This window comes from Colletotrichum navitas, assembly GCF_030913465.1.
Source record: "Colletotrichum navitas strain CBS 125086 chromosome Unknown LY79scaffold_74, whole genome shotgun sequence".
Classification (NCBI taxonomy): domain Eukaryota; kingdom Fungi; phylum Ascomycota; class Sordariomycetes; order Glomerellales; family Glomerellaceae; genus Colletotrichum; species Colletotrichum navitas.
The window spans coordinates 91,242-104,817 of NW_026850620.1; the positions used below are offsets into that span (position 1 = coordinate 91,242).

General features: G+C 56.1%; 5 protein-coding genes across 5 annotated transcripts; 1 reads left to right on the forward strand and 4 right to left on the reverse strand.

Moving 5' to 3' along the window:
* Positions 1 to 758: 758 nt before the first annotated feature.
* On the forward strand, positions 759 to 2,583 carry LY79DRAFT_365126 (D-isomer specific 2-hydroxyacid dehydrogenase). The gene is made up of 4 exons (XM_060552778.1): positions 759 to 979; positions 1,062 to 1,276; positions 1,392 to 1,801; positions 2,019 to 2,583. The coding sequence occupies exons 1-4, from the start codon at positions 939 to 941 to the stop codon at positions 2,367 to 2,369; spliced, it is 1,017 nt and encodes a 338-aa protein (XP_060410036.1). The 5' UTR covers positions 759 to 938; the 3' UTR covers positions 2,370 to 2,583.
* A 608-nt stretch (positions 2,584 to 3,191) lies between these two features.
* LY79DRAFT_523636 (adenosylhomocysteinase) lies at positions 3,192 to 4,621 on the reverse strand (the record flags this gene model as incomplete). Its single annotated transcript, XM_060555560.1, has 2 exons — positions 3,192 to 3,640; positions 3,721 to 4,621. 2 exons carry the CDS (start codon positions 4,619 to 4,621, stop codon positions 3,192 to 3,194), a joined length of 1,350 nt encoding a protein of 449 aa, XP_060410037.1.
* A 2,771-nt stretch (positions 4,622 to 7,392) lies between these two features.
* Positions 7,393 to 8,693, reverse strand: LY79DRAFT_523696 (Mov34/MPN/PAD-1 family protein; the record flags this gene model as incomplete). The annotated part of the gene is made up of 2 exons (XM_060555565.1): positions 7,393 to 7,960; positions 8,032 to 8,693. The coding sequence occupies 2 exons, from the start codon at positions 8,691 to 8,693 to the stop codon at positions 7,393 to 7,395; spliced, it is 1,230 nt and encodes a 409-aa protein (XP_060410038.1).
* Positions 8,694 to 9,615: 922 nt separating this feature from the next.
* LY79DRAFT_523744 (uncharacterized protein) lies at positions 9,616 to 10,338 on the reverse strand (the record flags this gene model as incomplete). Its single annotated transcript, XM_060555568.1, has 2 exons — positions 9,616 to 9,829; positions 9,893 to 10,338. The coding sequence occupies 2 exons, from the start codon at positions 10,336 to 10,338 to the stop codon at positions 9,616 to 9,618; spliced, it is 660 nt and encodes a 219-aa protein (XP_060410039.1).
* A 1,475-nt stretch (positions 10,339 to 11,813) lies between these two features.
* Positions 11,814 to 13,489, reverse strand: LY79DRAFT_565809 (mitochondrial carrier domain-containing protein). The gene is made up of 3 exons (XM_060558763.1): positions 13,152 to 13,489; positions 12,866 to 13,046; positions 11,814 to 12,776 (listed from the first exon to the last, which is right to left on the reverse strand). The coding sequence occupies exons 1-3, from the start codon at positions 13,167 to 13,169 to the stop codon at positions 12,007 to 12,009; spliced, it is 969 nt and encodes a 322-aa protein (XP_060410040.1). The 5' UTR covers positions 13,170 to 13,489; the 3' UTR covers positions 11,814 to 12,006.
* Positions 13,490 to 13,576: the final 87 nt, after the last annotated feature.

Consider the following 13,576-nt stretch of genomic DNA (forward strand, 5'->3'; position numbering starts at 1 on the left):
CTTGGTTTCCTGCGTTGGAGGCAAAACCTGGCAGTATGCGGAGGCCTGCATATGTAGTTTGAGAGGTACAGCGGCCCGGGATTGCGATGAATACGTCAGATGCAACCGACTGTGCGACGCTACAGGGACTCCTCAGAGAGAGAGGGAGAGATGGATCGGCCTTCTCTATTCAAGTTGAATTGGTGCTTCCTCGGTCCCGGTTGGCTCGGGCCAGTGCCGGATCAAATTGGGCGGGACGCGGGGAAGTCGGAGGAGTCCCCCGGCGGAAGGGTCGCGGAAACACCGCTGACGCTTGGAGATTACAGAGCTTTGCGTTTTCAGGGCCGCGGCAAGTCTCAGTCTCTTTTTTGCCTGATATATATATACTTTTCCGTCTTGTAAACACGCGATCTCCCCATTACAGGTCGATATCCGCCGAGGCGGCGGCACTCCGAGCTCCAATTGAGTTTAGGTACCCCCCCTCACCCCGCCGATCGTCATCCCCCCGCCCTCTTCGCCCACCATCATTCAAGCTAGTCGTGCGACGACTCGACGGGCCGAGATAGGCATATCCCGCGCCCGGGGTTTGGAGGGGCATTTGTCTTTCGTTAACGACATTCGCTCCCTCATACTTTCTCCGTACCCGGTGCCTTTTTTTTTTCTCTCTTTTTCTTTTTCTTTTTTTATTGAATGTTACCGCACAACCCCTCAAGTCTTAATCCTCAATCCCCCCCGGTTTGATATCGAGTGTTTGGTCAACGTGCGAAAGGCGATTGGGCAAGTACGCATCACCTCCAAATATGCCCGCCGCCCACCTTTCGTCTCTCGAGGGAACCCATGCCGACATCGGACGGACGGATGCCCATAACAGAAATGATCCATTGCTGACCAGGCTTCATAGAGAGTTCGACTCTCGGCTATCGATTCGCACAGACAACTGAGTGCCCGTTACCGTAACCATGTCGAGACCCAAGGTCCTCCAGCTGGGCGAGATTGAGCAGTACGTTGACCCCGCCGTCACCCCTCCCCGTTCTTCGCCTCGCTCCCTCCTCCCGCGGCCCGAGCTAACACGCCCCCGCAAGCGCCCACGAAGCCTGGTCCGGGCTGAGCTCCGTCGCGGACATTGTCAAGCCCAAGGCGACCAGCCGCGCCGAGTTCCTCGACGAGTGCAGGTCCGGCGCCTTCGACGGCGTAAAGGCCATCTACCGCACGTTCGCGAGCGTCAGGACCACGGGGCGGATTGACGCCGAGCTGCTTGCCGCGCTGCCCGAAAGCGTAGGCTTCATCTGCCACAACGGTAAACCCCCCCCCCCCCCCCCCTCTCCTCTACCTTTCCGCGAAGAGAGACGACCGCTCCCCCTTACACTAGAACATCTGGGCCCGCGCCGACGCTGACACGCCGCGACGACCAGGCGCCGGCTACGACCAGATCGACGTCCCGGCCTGCACCCCGCGCGGCATCCTCGTCTCCAACACCCCGACCGCCGTCGACGACGCCACGGCCGACATCAACATCTGGCTCATGCTCGGCGCCCTGCGCAACCTCAACGCCTCCGTCCTCTCCCTCCGCGCCGGCCGGTGGCGCGGCGACCCGCCCCCGCCCCTGGGCCGCGACCCCCAGGGCAAGGTCCTCGGCATCCTCGGCATGGGCGGCATCGGCCGCAACTTCGCCCGCAAGGCCGCCGCGTTCGGCATGCGCGTGCGCTACTTCAACCGGACCCGGCTCGACCCGGCCCTCGAGGCCGAGTGCGCCGCCTCTTATGTCGACTTTGAGACGCTGCTGCGGGAGAGCGACGTCATATCCCTCAACCTACCTCTGAACGTAAGTCCCCCTTCCTCCTCATCTCTTCTTATCCGCTTCCCCCATTCACCCCCAGCCCATCCCCCTTTCCCTTATACTCTCCCACCGGATGTTCATATGCTTCTACAAAAGGAAGAGCGCAAGAAAGAAAAAAAGAAGAAAAAAAAAAAGAGAGAGAGAGAGAGAGAGAGAGAGAGAGAGAGAAAGGGAGAGAGAGACATGGCTGACCGGTACCCAGTCCCACACGCGCCACACCATCTCCCACGCGCAGTTCGCCCAGATGAAGCCCGGCGTCGTCATCGTCAACACGGCGCGCGGCGCCGTCGTCGACGAGGCCGCCCTCGTCGACGCCCTCGCGTCCGGCCGCGTCGCCAGCGCCGGCCTCGACGTCTTCGAGAACGAGCCCGAGATCCACCCGGGCCTGCTCGACAACCCCAACGTGCTGCTCGTGCCGCACATGGGCACCTGGACGATCGAGACCAGCCTCAAGATGGAGGAGTGGGCCATCGGCAACGCGCGGCGGGCCGTCGAGGAGGGGCGGCTCAACAGCGTCGTCGTCGAGCAGAGGGATCTGGCGAAGACGGGATGAGGGCAAGAGAGCGTGATAGAATTAGAGAGAGAGAGAGAGAGAGAGAGAGCCCCTATCTGTCGGTGCCGCTGGGGAGTGTCGTTGGCAGTCCGGTTCACAATGCGCTGAACCTAGTCCGGCCACTTATAAGCATTTTTTGAAAGCAAGGTTTCACTGAGCTCGAAAGCTACCATCTCTGCAGCCGGCGAGATTGAATAATGTAGATAGCGCTAAATAAGCCTGCAAACGATATTTACACGCATGCTGAGGGTACGAGTCAGTGTGTTTATCAGATCAACAACCAAGAGGGCTACACAAACTTGAAGGCATGGGATGCCGCAATCACCAACAGCAAAAGGGAAACACCGTCAAGTCACCCACATTGTAACCGGTAATCACTAGTGCAGAGAACATCAAGTTTTTGCTCACAGGACGCATATATTCGTCTATGCGGACCACGGTTGACGGGTCCCAGTCCTCGAAGCTAATCTACCTTTGTACCCTTATTTCCCATATCCGGGGGTTGAGTCCCTGTTTTGTCCCGCTCCCAGAAGTCGGGCCGACGAAAAAACAAAATACAAAATGCCATCGTCTGGGGAATCACTATTCACAAGCCAACGCCTAATTTTTGTTGAAAAATCTCGCAGCCAGGCAAACCCCCAAAGCTTTTAGAGTTTCCAGCCCGTAACCGCCCCCAGCCGAGATTCCCTTTCCCAGATGTGTCATGCAAGTCATGCTGTTGAGAACACACGTTGCCCAATGTTATAGTGTACGCTCGTTGAAGTCGTTAATCAAAATATTGCGGAAATCCAGTGGCAAGACTGGATGTAAAAAGAAGGCCACTTAGTAGCGGTAGATGTCGCTCTTGTAGGGACCCTCAACGGCGATGCTGAGGTACTCGGACTGGACCTTGCTGAGCTTGGTGAGCTCAACGTTGCAGTGGGACAGGTGAAGTCTAGCGACCTCCTCGTCGAGGACCTTGGGGAGGACGTAGACGCCGACATCGAGCTTGCCGGCCTTGGCAAACTCGACGTACTTCTGGCCCCAGGCGGCGTCACCGTTCTTGTACAGCATGATCTGGGCAAGGACCTGGTTGGTGAAGGAGCAGGACATGACGAAGGAAGAGTGACCAGTGGCACAGCCAAGGTTGACCAGGCGACCCTCGGCGAGGAGGATGATGTGACGACCGTTCTTCATGAGGAAGCGGTCGACCTGGGGCTTGATGTTCTGGACGCTCTGGGCGTTGGCCTTGAGCCACGCCACGTCGATCTCGATGTCGAAGTGACCAATGTCTGTGTAAAGAAGTGGTTAGCAAAAAAAAAGAGTGTGCAAAGAGCCCCGGAAACCCGGGAGACTTGTGGTGTGTACTTACTGCAGACAATGGCATCGTTAGGCATAGCCTCGAAGTGGACGCCAGTCAGGATGTCACGGCAACCGGTGGTGGTGACAAAGATCTGGCCGCGGGAGGCAGCCTTCTCCATGGTGGTGACCTCGTAGCCGGCCATGGCGGCCTGGAGGGCGTTGATGGGGTCGATCTCGGTGACGATGACACGGGCACCCATGGTGTGCAGGGCCTGGGCGCAGCCCTTGCCGACATCACCGAAGCCAGCAACGACGGCGATCTTGCCGGCAACCATGACGTCGGTGGCACGCTTGATGCCGTCAATGAGAGACTCGCGGCAGCCGTACAAGTTGTCGAACTTGGACTTGGTGACGGAGTCGTTGACGTTGATGGAGGGGACAAGGAGCTTGCCGTCCTTGAGCATCTTGTAGAGGTGGTGGACACCGGTGGTGGTCTCCTCAGAGACACCGTAGCAGCCCTTGAGCATCTCGGGGTACTTCTCGTGGACGAGGTGGGTCAGGTCACCACCGTCGTCGAGGATGAGGTTGAGCTTCTGGCCATCCTTGAAGGCAGTCAGCTGCTGCTCCAAGCACCAGTTGTACTCCTCCTCGGTCTCGCCCTTCCAGGCAAAGACGGGGACACCGGCGGCAGCAATGGCAGCAGCGGCGTGGTCCTGGGTGGAGAAGATGTTGCAGGAAGTCCAGGTGACCTCGGCACCGAGAGCAGTGAGGGTCTCGATGAGGACGGCAGTCTGGATGGTCATGTGCAAGCAACCGGCAATGCGGGCGCCCTTGAGGGGCTGGTCGGCGGCGTACTTGGCACGGGTCTGCATGAGACCGGGCATCTCGTTCTCGGCGAGCTCAATCTCCTTGCGGCCGAAGGCAGCCAGAGAGAGGTCGGCGACCTTGAACTTGGTGGCGGGGGCAGCCATTGTGAAGTGTGTTTTGTTGGTAGAGGTAGTGGATTTGGTTGGGGAGAGGGATGGAGGGGAGAAAAGATGGGAGAGATGGGAAAGAGAGAAAGCGAAGGAGAAGAAGAAGGAGACGGAGGATTTAAAGGTCGACGGAGGGCAAGGGGTAAGGGAGGTAGAAGGAGCAAAAAAATAAAATAAAAATAAAACAGGGACCTTAGAGGTAAGGAGACATAGGTCGGCAAGGCAAGGCAAGTATGGAGGGGTTCAGGCACACGGAACGGTTGGAAAGAATGGCAGGAACGGGCAGGGCGGTGAGTATGGGAATGTGTGTGTGTGTGTGTGTGTGTGTGCCTGCCTGCCTGTACGGATACGCGGCGCACTGTCGTCCTGACACTGGAGAGGGGGGGAAATCTCTGCTGTCTTTTCTGCCTTTTTTCCCCTTTCCCGACGCGAGAAATCCTGTCTAGTCAGTCAGTCAGTCACGGAAGTCCAATCACCAAACACAAGAGGTACTCCGTCGCGAAGAGCGGGCGGTTTGACGAGGAGGGGAGTGGAGGGGTGGGAGAGGGGGACACGGAGACTTGGGAGCACAGAGGCGGGGCAAAAAAGTTCAACGAGGTGCAGACGCTGCAGACGAGTGTGGCAGGCCAGGTGGGGATCTTGGAGAGGAGCCGCTCACTCTACTGGTCATTTGCTCCGCGAGACTTTGCAAGCTGACACGATGGCAAGAGGTATATTGCTCTCTCTTCCGTGTCAGCTTCTGATAGTGTACAGACAGGGCAGAAGAGGAGCTACGGACATGACTTGGAGTCTCATTCAGTTGCCAGCAGCTCCAACCCAATACACTTGAGCATCCCCTCACATGGTTAGACTATCCCTAGGTAGGTAAGGGTCTAGGTAAATGCACCACCAAGCTCAGGTACGCCAATCGCATACCTACCTACATAGTAGGTAGGTAAGTATCCAACAATGGCAGCCCTCTATCAATTTCGATACCTTTTGCCGATCCTGTCGCTGCCAGGTATGCTTCTCCTGTGGACTATTTTCAACAAAGCATTGCGGTGAAGGGAGGGGTCCGCCCCGGTTCTCACTCCGATGTCTCACTCATGCACGCGAGGGGAAGGGGGTTAGAGGCTTCCACTCAACGGTCAAGACGCTCTGGCTCGCGGTTGTCTCATCCAACGTATTCAATTGGCGATTTGCATCTTCTCCTTCAAGCCCAAGGTCCAACGCCCATTTGCAAAATCCATACGGCTACAATAGGCACCGCACATGGGAGGTAAGTAAGGGAGGGGGTAGCTAGACCCAAGGGAGCAAAGCTCGAGAATGAGCTGTCCCAGCTTCGTCCCAGGACCCTCCCTCCAATGTACCTCGAAATACCACTGTGTAGATAGCTCAGTCGCTCGGTAAACCGGGTCAAGGTTAAGGCAAGTCAGTCAATCCCAGCCTCGTGCTCGCTGATGAGGCGGGAAGATGAATTATCTGTATCCGTACGTTTGTGCAAAAACAGAGCATCCTTCTCGCCTCTGGCTGGGGTCGGCCTGCTCGGAGGTAAGCTAAGGTAAGGTTAGGTCGGGTACCGCAAAAGGCGGTACAAAAGAAAAAGGTACATTAGTCCCGCCTGTTCCAACGGTAATATGAGTGTAGATCAGAAGAGGGGCCAGGTACCTAGGTACCCTTGTGAGGAGGGGGAGCTGCCCCTCACTGCTCTTTTTCTTCCCCCCTCCCTTTTGGCAGGTGGTGCGTAGCCCAGGCGTGCCGTCGAGACTCGATTTTAGAGGTCGATAAGCCAATCGCTTTCTTGTTTCCCCTTGTTTTATCGTTTCCTGCCGCTAATCCTCTTTCGGCTGGGAGCACTGCGAAACCCCTCGATTCTGCCTGCCCGCCGGTGATTTGACCTCCCACCAGCGTCGTGCGTGGTCTTTGACTCTTTGTCCACGTCGTCCTCCCCCCCCCGCCTCCAGTCGCATCCGAATTTCTCGACTGGCCTCTACCTGCACCCGGGGCCCCTCAACGGAGGTAAACAAACTCTAGCCGGCAACACCTAAGCTCAGAAATGTAATGCAGCGCCCATAGGTAGATGGGATGACTCGGTCCGAGGTGCGGGCATGACAAGCATCGCGTCAATAACGAGGCTGCCAAGACCGGCCTAACCGGCGCACAAAAGTCTCTTGATGTGTGATCAATGTGATTTGTTTTTTGTTTGTGTTTTTTTCATGTTCGATATAGTCAAGGCATGAATCTCTAGATAGTCTCGGAGACGTCGTGATAGCGAGAACTATGCCTATGCGGCAGAAGCTTCGCTCCGCATAATTCTCGCTCGCATACTGGCAAGCCTCGCCCCGTGGCTCTGGTGCTCGAAATGCCTTCTCCCAGACCGCAACAGCCTCGCTCTACAAGACCCCTTCCTCCGGCAAATCACCTTACATCTTGGAGTGAATCCCGACGTGCCTGGTCAACGTGGAGCCGACCATCGTGAAGTGGCCGCCCCCAGGATGGAGGAACCGTCGATCGCGCTGGTATACAGGAAAAGACATCGAATATCGACTCAGTACACACTGCCTGGGACTAATTACCGTAACGCCGTTTCGAATGCTTGATCCGCTCCCGAGATCATTCATCATTCCCAGAACACCTGTTCTCTAAGGTAATTCCACTCATGTTTTGTGTCTGCCCCTCGCCTTCTTTTTCCACGCATCACCCTCCGTCTCTGCTCTTCTTCTCGTCCGTCCGACATCCCTTCCGACGAACCGCAAGGATTAGACCTGAGCCCGGCTTTACGCGTCCATCTAAGCACGCTTGGGCAACAGGTTCTCCCTGGCGGCGAACATCTTGGCGCTGATGTTGGCCGTGAATCCGTCCACCTGCTTGCTGTACTGCTCCACCTGCTTCGCGTTCAGCATGCCCTCGAGCCTGCTGGGCTCCTGGGGCAGCTTGAAGAGTCTCTGCCACTCGTCCTCGGGCAGCGGCGTCTGCTTGGCCGCCGCGCGCGCCGCGTTCTCCGCCTTGCGTTTGGTCTGCCACTGCGCGATCTTGGCCTGCTCACGACCGAGCTGGCGCTGGTAGAACTGGAAGTTGTTGAGGTCCGTGTAGTGCGACTCGATGCTCTCGAGCAGGAGGTCGCACGTCTTCTCGAGGAAGGGGTCTATCGAGAGGTCGAGGTTCTCCACCGACGGGTGCAGCTGCTGCTTGATGGGGTCTTCGCGCAGATCCGACAGGGAGTTGGGCGGCTCGATCTTGTCCTGCTGGGGGAGACCGGGGAGCTGGTGAAGGAACGAGGTCAAGAGGTGGGTGTTGTGAATCTCGACGGGGAGCTCGGCAAGGATGTCCTTGAAGGTGAGCTTGGAGGCTTTCAAACTGTACATGATTACGTTAGCACTGCGACGACCCAGACATCTCCGTGACCATTGCAATTGTTTATGACGTACCTCTCGGTCGTGAACTTGCCCTCCTTGTAGGCGGCCATGAAGGTCGGGGTGAGCTTGAAGGCGCGCAGGCTGAGGGAGCCCTGGGAGCTGCGGCTGACGTCGTGGACGAGGGCGACTGTCCGCTCGTTGTCCTTCTGGTAGTGGTACTGGTTCTCGATGAAGCTGAGGTTGACAAAGTTGCCCATGGCGGCGCTCGTGTACCAGCCGACGTTGTTAGCGTCGACATTGACCTCCTTCAGGTGTTTGATCATCTCGTTCTGGTAGACGATGTTGGCCTTCTGGCGGGGGGCGGCAGAGGCGATGGCCGAGGCGTCGTTGCTGCTGTTGCTGCTGTTCTGGTGGCTGTCGGTGTTTGCGACGTCGACCGTGGGGAACTGGAAGGTGTTGGTGATCTCGAGGAGGCCATCCGAGTCCATGCCGACGATAGAGCCGGTCGCGGTCGTGGGGAAGGTCTGGGAGCCATGCTTGACGATTTTCATAACCACCTGGAGACGCAACAGTATCAGCAGCTGTCTCTTTCTCACCTTCCCATATGCCCAGCCATCACCACGTAGCACAGAAGCCACAAGTGAGGAGAGAGGTGGGGCAGGATTCGGTGCAGGACTCACAAGGGCCTCAACGCGAACCGCCTTGAGCGGCACCTCCTTGATAACGTCACCCATGCTTGCGATGCGATACGATCAGAGGTATTCTTGTGCAGGTCCAAAGATTCCTGGCTTATTTCGAGTCTGCGGCTGAGGGATCGATGGAATCGCGTACTTGGCGGTCGAGTTTCGAAGGGGGGCCGTCTCGTCGTGATGCGAAATATCGAACTTTTCGCCTAGGAATTGTGTGAGGGATTGTGGGCTGTCGGGCGGTGAGCGTCGGCAGAACTTCGCTCAATAGTGTCGGCTGTCTGTTTTGCACTCACACCCCCCTCTTCCGGCTAATTCGCATCCACACACCTGGCCGACGACCGCCGCGGCCGCCGTCTTTCGCACACGGTGAATCCGTAACAGATCCCACACGCCACATCCAGAATGGGAGAGCATCCCACACATGCCCCCACGCCGAAAGCACTCACATGGAGTTTAAATTCAACGTCGTCTCATCCTGCCGGCTTACGCCTTTCTCATCCTGTTTTCTTCCTCGAAAGCTTGCTCATTCTACTCGCCCACTCTAGAGCATCATTTTGCGATATCACTCGTGGGGTATTATATGCCTCCGGCGGGTTACGCGTGCTCACAAAAGCAGATGCGGCACATCGTTGTCTTGGCCCAACCGCGGCATGTTGACAATTCGGTTTGCGATGAGAGTCCACAAGCTAAATTTCCAGGATTAAAAGGAAAACTGATGAGAGTTATCAAATGCGTCCATATGTTACGCAGTCTATCGCGAAATCAAGTCATGTTCTCGTGGCTGTATGATGCTATCCCGGATGCGCCCATGAGTTACCCAATGCCGTCCACCGTACGCCCTGTTTGTCGGTGTGTTTTCTTCCTCGTGCTCATTGCTCTAGCCCAATTGCGACATGCGTTCCAACCAAATTCTCAAACGCCACCAATCGCCACTTTTCGCCTGCCCGGCAAATACTTCCGGACGCTCTTAGTCAACCCAATCGACAATCTCCCAGCTCTCAGCGCCATCACCGATGACCAATCGGTGCCGATCAATCCGCCAGAACGAGTACATGGATGCTGTCGCACGGCTTGCCCTACGATGGGCAGGGCCATGGCCTGCCTTGACGGCATCGGGCCTCGACCTCCACACGCAGGTTGCGAGGTTTCTCCCTTCCGAATCAGGACTTCCAAACCAGTACCTGTCGATGGTCAGTCGGTCTTTGTTCTCTTTGTTGGTGCGCGAAATTCTTAGTCTCTCTCACTTCAGGAACCCTCCGGCTTGGTTGGCCTCGGCGTGTGCGGCCTTGTCCAGAATGCCGAGGTTTTCGTACACTGTCGACGGGGGAATTGTTGAGCGGAACGCAACGATGTAAAAGGAAGTTTCCTTAAATGTTTTCCCCGTAGATTGGACGAGACTTTTGAGTTCGCGCATGACATCTCCCCAGTTAAAGGACTCGACATAGTCGGCTGTAGCGTAGTCGGCACGGAGGCACTCCATCCGAGATAACGCCCTGGCAAGGAGCACGTTCTCGTCGTCGAGAGTATCGAGATCTAGCAAGTGCTCCGGGTCCGTGTAAGGCGAATGAACCAAGAACCTGTCGGTGTTGTTGATGTCGCCTTCGTCAAGATTGACGACTGTACCCTCTTTGATCTTCTGGGTAAGGGGGTCAGCAACCGCGAAGGGTGCCGTGCTTACAATGGCTGTCATGGCGAGAAGTTGGATGAAAGCTATCTAGTTGCTGTGAAGGGACGTCCAGTGGATGAGTTAGGGGCCGGCCGAAGATGCGAGCAAAGATTACTCCAAGAGTTGCTACCTGAACTCTAGTGCTGTGGCTTAATGACAAGGGTTTGGCTGGTGTTGTTCGATGAAGCAGGCGTTGTTGGCCTGTGTAAGGGGCGGTTATATCTCAGAGAAGACCGGCAGAGGCGGCGAGGGTTGTGGGAGTCTGAGATCAGCTTGCAGATGGAAAACGACGAAATGGCATGAGAAGAGAAAACGAGCGTGGCATTGAAATATAAGAACAACCAAGAGCCTAGAGTTAGGACGTGTCGGCAAGGGGCATCGAGGAAACGTCTTTTTGACACGGAATTGCCTAACCCAAGCCTGGTGGGTCGGGAGACTAGTACACCGTCGGGCGACTCTGGGCGAGTCAAGACCAGCTGATTACACGGTGTGCCAGTCAAAGGAGCGGTCTTCGTCCCTCGGTCATTTGTTCAGGGACCCCTTCTTTTTTTTTTTTTTTTTTTGCATAGGAAAGGTGCGAGCTGGGCGGGCCGTCCATGGATCGTCTCATTAAAAAAGAGAGACTTGCCGGATGTTTGTATTGCATGGGCAGAGAAAAGCACGGAACAGCCACTGTGCCATAGGTGGATGGCGCAATCAGGCGCGGTTCTGATGCCAGCGACGCAATTTCGATCTGGTGACAACGCACGCCGCCATGGAATTCTGGCTTTGGATTTTGCGGGCACAGCTTCTACGCTACGTAGGTCTACAAGCCAGACGGGTCACCTTCGCAGGCAGGCAGAGACGGTAGCAGAGAGAGAGAGTGTGTGTGTGTGTGTGAGAGAGAGAGAGGCAGAGGCCGAGACTTGTGCTAAACTACCTAACGAGTAAGTATGGCTTGTTGCAAAAACAGGATGGATGGGCAAACTACCTAGGCGTATACTGACATACCATGTTATTACTACTTATTACCTACCTAGCTAGGTAGACAGCGGGACAATATGGTCCCCCGCAATCTTCAGCGACGCTACACCGAGCCATGACCAACAAACCCGTCTAGTCGGAGTCTAGTCGGATGGCTAAGGGAGCCTAAGAATGAGGTGATGGAAGTAAACAGACGAGGTGCAGTTTCGCATTCATTCATCCACCTTTACCTGCCCTCTTCCGGACTATAGCACAGTACATGCTCTTTACCTGTAGCCGGAGGGTATCCATCCCGTTGAGGCACAATTACATACTGAGGAAGTTAGGGTAGGGTAGGTATTGTAGCCTGTAGGTACTCGACTGACTGGCCTACCCCGGGTTCCCCCAGACCTTGGCCGTGCCACAGATCTGGCTTGGCTCAGCCATGAAGCCACGCGACGTTTCGAAGACGGCACTGGTCCCTTTTGCTTTCGGGATTTTTTTCTTGATCTTTTTCTTATTCTTTTTCGTCTTCAAGCAAGTCCCGTATATGTACACCACGCTGAACTCTCCTTGCGTGTCTTTCGCCTTCTCTCGATTACGACGTATTCTTTCTGCACAGATATGATCCACAGCTAGGTACCTCTAGGGATGCATACAGTACGAGGCCGGCATACCATGCCGTCACCGCTTCTTGCGCCGGCGCCGACGCAATCCCGCGTGCATAATTCATGCAGCTTCCCCGGCCTATCACAATCCCTCAACGACATTTGCTTCGTCCTTCCCTCGTGTGAGCCAGACTTTTGACATCTCGTACGTCCCCAAGTACAAGCCGCTGCCAACAGCCGTCCACACCGAGCGCAGCCCTCCACCGCGGAAGAGCCCACGAACGCCGTTCTGCCGATAAACATCTCGCGTCACTTCCAGGGTACCTCGTCCCTTCTTAGGCTTCGGCGCATCGCCAGCCTCCCTCGACGGAGCTCCCCCTCTGTCGTTTCCTCCACTAGCCTCGCCAGCGCTCAGCATCATACGCGTCTTAACGACATCGCTCGGCGTCGTGATGAACGCGGCTAACGCTCCCGCAGCCCCGGCGCTGGTCCCCGTCACCACCGCTGTCTCGATGAGTCCCCGTTCCTCGCCCGGCCCCCTCCTCCGCGTCCTCGAGTCCCACGCCGTCTTCTGCAAGTATTCAAATATGGGGAACTGGATCGCCGTGAAGGGCAGGTTGCGCGCGACCAGCGCCGTGTATCCGGAGAACAGCCGTCTTTGGGCCCCGGAGCTGGTGACTTGGCGCAATGCTTCGAGAGATGTTGATCGTCTGCCACTTGACCCGCTGCTGCCGCTCTCCTTCCGACGGAGCATTTGCGCGTTTTGCTTGATTACCTCGGCGGGCGCAAGTACTAGACATGAACCCATCTCGGCGATGGCCGAGGCCAAGGAGTGCCCCAACGGTTGCGGGACCGAGCCGGTCTTGGAAATCGTCTTCTTCATGCTCTCGTACGTGGCGAAAAAGATGCCAGCTTTAGGTTTACAATCCCAGAATCAGTCAGTATGCCCATGTTCGAATGTCAGGCTTGCGAACGACTGGAGTGCAGGAGCGAGTGCCCACCTGCTGGTAATGTTGCCAAGATGACACTCCCAATGCCCTGGTATAGGCCGCGAAAGAGCGGTGCCTTGTTGCCTGGCGAAGAGGCATAGGTCTGGACGAAATCCCGGCTTTGGTACCGGGTCTTGAGGGTGTCGAGAGGGTAGACCAGGCAGTCTACTGTGAATGCTGCCACAGCACCAGCCTGGAGTTGTCAGTCAGATGCCTCCTGGTTCACCCATGACAAGCGAAGGCCATCGATACCGGTAAGACGGTCGATGAAGAGGTATGTATATCTTAGACGACTTACTGCGTATATCTCATACATGATGTCGAGTCCTTGCGTTTGGCTTCCTTTCGGATCCAGTAGGTTCTCAAGCAACAGCAATGCATCTTGAAAGAAAAGCAGGACGCTGTGGGTTTGGTAAGGTCACTCGAGCAATGAATGACATCATATTTGACTGTATCGAGACGGGGCTTCTAGGAGCTATTTTACCGGCGAGCATACTGCCTGTTTTCCATAGCGAGAGCAATAAATAGTCTTCCTGGTTGTTTCCGAGAAAAATCTCAGCTCCTGGCGCTCTTGTTGCATTGTGAGTCAAATGAACATCAGTTTGCGGAAGAGAAACAATTGGAAATGGGTGTGGCAGCAGCATCGCAAGGTACCCTACCTACCCACCACCCTTACCAGGCATCTTGCATTGTGGCCAAGGGTGGATCCTTGATTACCTAATT

Bases quoted from the DNA above. Each gene is read 5' to 3' on its own strand.
- LY79DRAFT_365126 (XM_060552778.1), top strand. From the start codon at position 939: ATGTCGAGACCCAAGGTCCTCCAGCTGGGCGAGATTGAGCA. The intron at 980-1,061 runs GTACGTTGACCC...CGCCCCCGCAAG, and splicing joins CAGCTGGGCGAGATTGAGCA to CGCCCACGAAGCCTGGTCCG. The intron at 1,802-2,018 runs GTAAGTCCCCCT...ACCGGTACCCAG, and splicing joins CCCTCAACCTACCTCTGAAC to TCCCACACGCGCCACACCAT.
- LY79DRAFT_565809 (XM_060558763.1), bottom strand. The intron at 12,777-12,865 runs GTGGGCACTCGC...GTAAACCTAAAG, and splicing joins CTTGGCAACATTACCAGCAG to CTGGCATCTTTTTCGCCACG.